The sequence below is a fragment of the Castanea sativa genome, chromosome 3 (assembly GCF_040712315.1).
Source record: "Castanea sativa cultivar Marrone di Chiusa Pesio chromosome 3, ASM4071231v1".
In the NCBI taxonomy this organism is placed as follows: domain Eukaryota; kingdom Viridiplantae; phylum Streptophyta; class Magnoliopsida; order Fagales; family Fagaceae; genus Castanea; species Castanea sativa.
This window is the reverse complement of record NC_134015.1, coordinates 59,457,803-59,464,898: the sequence shown is the minus strand read 5'-3', so window position 1 is coordinate 59,464,898 and position 7,096 is coordinate 59,457,803. Positions and strand designations below refer to the sequence as shown.

The 7,096-nt window shown below is 31.6% G+C and overlaps 1 protein-coding gene across 1 annotated transcript; it reads left to right on the top strand.

Moving 5' to 3' along the window:
* The first annotated feature begins 5,676 nt into the window (after positions 1 to 5,676).
* On the top strand, positions 5,677 to 6,883 carry LOC142627677 (cytosolic sulfotransferase 5-like). Its single transcript, XM_075801543.1, has one exon. It carries the CDS (start codon positions 5,755 to 5,757, stop codon positions 6,757 to 6,759), a length of 1,005 nt encoding a protein of 334 aa, XP_075657658.1. The 5' UTR covers positions 5,677 to 5,754; the 3' UTR covers positions 6,760 to 6,883.
* Positions 6,884 to 7,096: the final 213 nt, after the last annotated feature.

Below are 7,096 nucleotides of genomic sequence, written 5' to 3'. Positions count from 1 at the left end.
CTACCAACAAGGCTTGAATATCATTAAAAATGTGCCCCAGCCGAGCCCCACAAATCTCCTTCTCAGCAATGGACCCCATGATCATTGCATTGTCCCCTTCTATGAAAACATCGGTAATGTCCACCTCAATAGCAAACTGTAAAGCCCTCCGACATGCAATTTGCTCTGCTTCACTGCTGTCAACAGCCATCGGACCACGGACAGAAAAAGAGGCCATCACTTCAGCATTCTCAATGCGGATAACAGCCCCATATGCAGTGGACGGCAGGTTATTTAGAAAAGAATGGGAGAAAGAAGGCAATATTTTTTTCTTTTTAAAGAACATGGTAGAGGTTCTCTGGGGGGGTTTTGAGGCAAATGTTTGGTAAAGAGTAAAGACTCCTCTAGAGGTTGTATTACAGACTTACAATGACCACTCTTCTAGATTTATCGTTTTTATCTTTTTTTTTTTTTTTTAATTCATAAATTCTTATTTTAAAATATAAAGAAAAGTCTAACACTAGCTACTTAATTCGTTGTTTCTTGGTCCAATTAGGTGTTATTTAATCTTTATTTTTTTAAAAGTATTTATTCTATTTGATTTTATTAAATAAATCGGTGAATTTGGATATAAAAAAATTTTAAAATTTTTTTAAACCAAATCTCAAAACAGATCTCTAGATTAATTTGTCACTACCAATAAAAAAATATAACTAAAAATTCAGTTGTAAATTTTACAAATGAACAATAAATTTATAAAACAGAGTTAGAAGATAACAAGGAAATAATTGCACTTATTATTGATTAAAAAGAATATTTTAAAAGAAGTTGAATAAAAAAAATTAATTAATAGTTTTGCTTCTCAACAAGCAAGAAAAATGAAATTTAAATAAAAATATTTTATATAAAGTTAATATTATAAAGTAGATATTTAAACAATAAAAAAAACCCATTTAAAGGTTTCACCTCAAAATACCTTAGGCTGGCCCTGTTGGACATTAATTTGGTTGATGACTAGTATGTTGTTGTTTTGATAAGGACTAGTATGTTGTTAGCCTTTGTGATGAGATGAGACAGTGTGCAATTAATATTCGGACCCCCCCATGAAAACGTAAAGTTAACGCCGGCCTTTAATTTCTCAGGATCGAACAGCTTGCTCTCATGTTCATGTGCCCTGCTTCTTCTTCTTCTTGGAGATCAATCTCTCTCTCTCTCTCTCTCTCTATATATATATATATATATATTGAAAAAACTATATATATGTCAATGAATTTACTTACATTGAATCTTCTTGGCCTCCAAATAAAATACTTGTTCTTTTGCTCTTTTTACTCTATATATAATGCTAATAAAAGGTGTTTTTGGTTTATCCATGTCAATATGATTTTGGGTATGTCATATATATAATACCTGAGTGTGATTGAATCATATAAATATAATAATCACTAGTACTAATTAAGCATCTCAGAAGCTCAAGTATTGATGAGTGGATTTTGAGTCATATATATAGATCAATGGTAGTCACAAAGCACGTTATCCTAGGGACTTCAATAGCGTATCAAATTCTGCTTAGCAAGACTTATATTATTATATGGAAAAAATTTAAATACAGTATTTTAAGTATTGTTTTTTAAGTTTCTTCTTAAGATTTAGTCATGTGACTATTTAACTAAAAAATACACTTTTATTCTATAAGAAAAAATTTACATACCAAAATTTTAAGGGTCGTGTTAATGAATGCCCTTAGGGCATTGGTTAACAATCCATTTTAGGAAAGTTTTAATACCACTTTTATGGGAAATGAAAAAATTGTCAAAATATTGATTGTTTTATTTCATTTTTTTATAAAAATTTTCTTTAAATGAATTATTAACCAATACCCTTAGAGTATTCATTAGCATTTCTCAAATTTTAAAAAGGAAAATCTATAAAATATCTAAATCTTGCTCTTATTATATACTGAATACGTACGAACGAGTGCATGCATGCACTCAGGTCCCGTATATACAACGTACTATACGAAGGTATCTAGGGTGTCGGATATATTTCCAATACCATCATTTATATCTCTGGTGCACATATCAGGGAGTGGACCTTTCACGTAGTTTAATGTCCTTTCTATTTCCGTGCACTAATTAATGTCCAATATTGCCCTTCAGCTAAAAAATAAATATATATATATATATACACACATCCCGAGACCGACTCAAAATTTTAAGCTGAGAAGTAGAGATAAGCGAAAAAAAAATTTTAAATATGCATCTATATAGTATTAATAAATTATCAACTAAGAAAAATATCCAAAAATCACTGTTTCTTAATATATTAAGATACAATCATCTACTAACAAAAATAAAAAACACGAAACACTATTGTTTCTTAAGAATTTAAAGAATTCTTTTGAAAAAAATCAAATATTGTAATTGAGTTTTTCATGATCTACAAATAAAATAAGAATCATATATATTATCTCACAAACGGTTGTTATTACTAACTAAAGACATACTAGAATCTAGGTAACATGCATTAGGCATTTAATTATAAATTTAGTATTTTTCACTTCTTTTCAATTTATAAATTTATCTAATTTAGCATTATGACTTAAAAATAGACGCAAGTGAATCACTTTTATTTTCTTAAATTTGTGTGACAATTTTCTATATTATATGATTTGTTTTTATCTTTTGTCTTTGGTCTTTGCCTTTATTTATCTCTTTGTCTTTGTCTTGTTTCCATATTTCCGACACTCCTCCAATCCCACTACCGACACTATGAATTTATTCTGCATTAGCAACAAATTTTTTTTCCTAACTTTACCATTTTTTTTCCTGTCACATGTCCCTATTATTGCCCAACTATTAACAAAGAACAAACGGTCAAACACTACACTAATATATTATCTAATCTCTACAAACTCTACTCTCTCTCTCTCTCTCTCTCTCTCTCTCTCTCTCTCTCTCTCTCTCTCTCTATATATATATATATATATATATAAAATATAAGAGAGAAAGTCACAAACACAGAGTAATAGAGAGTCACAAAGCCACAAAAAAAAAAAAAAAACACCTTAGGCACAGATTCAATTCATAACCACCAACTTAGTTCATCACTCATCAGTAAAAAGACAAACACCAAAAGTCCACAAGCAAAGATTGTTAGATTCTAAGATTCGCAAATATTATATTAGGTTTTGAAGAAAATGATAGATTAAATACTTGTGAATTGTGAAGGCCGGAGCAATGAAACTGGGCTGGGTAGATCGAGCAACCGGCAGCAAGATGGGTCTCGCATGGCGCCGGTGGCAACGTTGGTGTGGCCGTTTTCCGTTTGGGTATGTGACGTCAACAGTTGACAGCATAGGGTGAGTGGCAATGTGGGTAGCAAGATGGGTCTTTCTCGCATAGTGGCGACGTGAATACTCTCTAAGTCTCGCCTTTCACTGTCTTTGTCTCGCCTCTCTCTTTTCTTTTCTTTTTTCCTTCATTTTTTTTTTTTAAAGATTTACATGGGTTCTTGAGTCTTGACTGGGCTGGCTGGCTGGGATAGGGGGGGCCCAAGTCATTTTGATAAGGGGCCAAGTCTTTTTTTTTTGAAAATTTTAGCTACTAATTTTTTTTTTGGGCCCAGGGTGTGTATATATATATATTGCTCAAAGGAAAATTTAACTGTGGAAATCCATGCACGTCAATTTCACAAAACTTCGTCCACTAACATTTCACAAATTTTGATGATTTTCTTCTTTTTGGTTATATATATTATATTGCAATGAATAAATTAATATGTACTTGGTTTTCAAAACGAATAATAATGATCAAAGTTGACTAATTAAGATCGATGTCTGAATAGGAGGAATTCATGATAAGAACAGGAATATTGGTCACTTCTATCTTCTTCTCTATCTTTTTTTGGTTTGATGATGGTACTCAACCACAACAATCTGGGTCTATCCTTACTGTTTTTGAGAATCGAGGAGATTGGGGTCTCTCGACCAGAGCATACGTGATAAATAATGTCAAAATCCGTATGACTTGACCTGATTTTTGTACTAAGGCCCCATTTGTATGACTGTTTTTAAATATGTGCTTCCACTTCCAAGGTTTAATTCCCTAACTATTGAATTATAAAAAAAAGGTTTATATATATATATATATATTTTTTATAGATAGTTCATGAGAAAAATTTTAAATACAGCTGTATAAGTATTATACCTTAGTTTCCTCAATTAAATTTAATCATGTGGTTTATTAGCAAATGCAACACAAACATATCACTTATTGTAATATACTTTTTTGTGTATAGAATTTTTTATGAATGTTTTCTTGCGTATAGTTACATTTCTAAAATCACATAGTTGAATTTAATTGAATTACATAAGTATAATATCAAAAATAATAAATACTTAAATATTATCCATGGTCAATAAAATTCATTAATTCGTCACAAGTTCAACCTATGTAAAAAATCATTTAGCCAAAGAAAATTTGTCAACCTTTTATAGAAGATACGCATACTCAGTTGAATGGGATTCGATCTCTGGCGAAATACTTTAATATCTAATATTCAAATGAACAGATGATCATTTGTTTTGTAAATTCGTATTGTGTAAAGTATCAAAAAATTTTGTTTAAATATCAATAACGTGGTAATGGTATATTTTGTGTTAACCCAATGGTAATTTCCTTCTTTTTTTTTTGGTTATATTTTATGTTTGTGATTTGAATTTCATCTTTCTTTCTCTCATTATCTACTTATAAAAAAATGATGATAATATGAAATATTTAATTCACTCATTTTAAATATATAGATGAATAGGATTTAACTAAATTATTTTTTAAATTTTTTAGAGAATCTTAGATCAAAGCTTAAAAAGCACCTAATAATATATGCCTAACTCAAAAGGAATTCTTGGCTTCTTTTTGGTTGGTCTTCTATCTAAAGAAATTATTTTATGTTTTGGGTGAATTTTAAGAAGACTTTTAGATAAATTTTCTCTCTTTATCTAAAAGTCTTCTTTCTTTGTGTACAGCATAAACTCTCTCTGAAAGTCTTCACCGTAAATTTCACCTCTTTATTTTCTCTCTTTATTTCATTTAAACAGTCTTTTCTTAAATAAAAAAAAAATAATTAATTTATAACTTTTTTTTATACAAGATAGAATTTCTACTATAGCCTAATCTAAGTGTAATGTGTGTGAAACTTCCTCCTGGAGACTTGAACTCCGGCTCTTGCCCCATACCCAATACGAATCTTTTGTCTTTTTTGGGGGGGGGGTTGGGTTTTCCAAGAATATCCTCATTAGCTAGATAGTCATCAAGACTAAATTATAACTAAAACAAGTAGTTAAAATGTGGTAACTAAATAAATGACAAGTTTTCCAGATTTTGCACTTTATTTTCTTAAAATAACGTTATATCTAAGGTTTAGAGTTTTAACATTTTATGATTTTTATACTTTTATATAAAAGATTATCTCTGAAGTCTAGACATGTCAAGGTTTAGATTTTATGACTTAAAAAATGTTAAAATGTTGTTGCTGTTATCCTTATTGTAAATTTATAAATAATTAATTTATCAACATTTTGGGGAGCAACCTTTCCAACTAGATTTTCCTTTGGGGGAGTGAGAGGGTTGGTGTCGGTGGTTTGCTTTACTGCTTTTTTATATATATATATATATATATATATATATAGACACACACACATAGTAGAGTATACAATATATTTATCTACCACAAAACTCCCACCCTTAATTCTCATATCAGTTCTCTGTCACTACCATGCGTACACAACAACCATCTATTCCTCCTTCTCTTCCCAAATACTTGAAAGAAGATGAAGTGACCCAAGAATGCAGAAACTTCATATCCTCCTTACCCACAGAGAAAGGCTGGGTTACAAATAACCTCCATCAGTACCAAGGTTGTTGGATCATAACTAGGTACATGCAAGGTGTTCTATCATTCCAAAAACACTTCCAAGCTCATGACACTGATATCATCCTTGTTACCTCTCCCAAAGCCGGCACCACTTGGTTGAAAGCTCTCTTGTTCGCCTTGGTGAACCGTGTGCACTATCCCAATCCTCAAAAACACCACCCTCTTCTCACAAATAATCCTCATGTTCTTGTACCCTTCTTGGACATCAATCTCTACACTGAAAACCAAGTCCCAGAACTCACTTCATTTGCCTCTCCAAGGCTCTTTTCAACTCATTTACCCTATGTGTCACTACCAATGTCAACAAAGGACTCGGCTTGCAAGATTGTGTACTTGAGTAGGAACCCTAAGGACACTTTTGTGTCACTTTGGCACTTCACAAACGGCTTGAGATCACCAGCAAGCAAAGGCCCCAATTCACTTCAAGAGGCTTTTGATAAGTTCTGTAGGGGAGTGAGTTTGTATGGGCCTTATTGGGACCATGTTTTGGGCTATTGGAAGGAAAGTTTAGAAAACCCTCAAAGGGTACTTTTTTTGAAGTTTGAGGAAATGAAAGAGCAGCCCAATGCCCATTTGAGGAAACTAGCTGAGTTCTTGGGCTGTCCTTTTTCCTCAGAAGAAGAGGCAAAAGGTGTTGGGGATGAGATCCTAAGGCTGTGTAGTTTTGACAATTTGAGCAGCTTGGAGGTGAATAAAAGTGGAAAATTGTCATCTGGGGAGGACAATAGCAAATTTTTTCGGCGAGGTGAGGTTGGAGATTGGGTGAACCATTTGACAGATGAGATGATTGAAAAATTAGACCGTATCACCCAAGAGAAGTTTCATGGTACAGGATTGAAATTCTAGATCTTCAAGTTGTATATCATCTTTATCATTTCTACTTTATTAATTTATTATTGTCAACTTGTATGTTGACAGTTGGTTGCATTTTTTTCTTTTTCTTTTTTCCCTAAGTTTAACTTCTTGCACTTCCATATTTCTTTTGGTGGCTAAGTGAATAAAAATTAAAATGTTTGTTCTATTCTCTAATTTGTCGATCTTTCATTTGTTGATAGTATAAATTAAATAGTGTTCGAATACCTTTAAGAGAGTCCAATTTGCATAAATATCTCGCTTCTTAAAGATATTACAAAGTGTTTGGTAAACCTCAAAAGGATTAGCTTAATGGTTTCTAAAGTCTAAT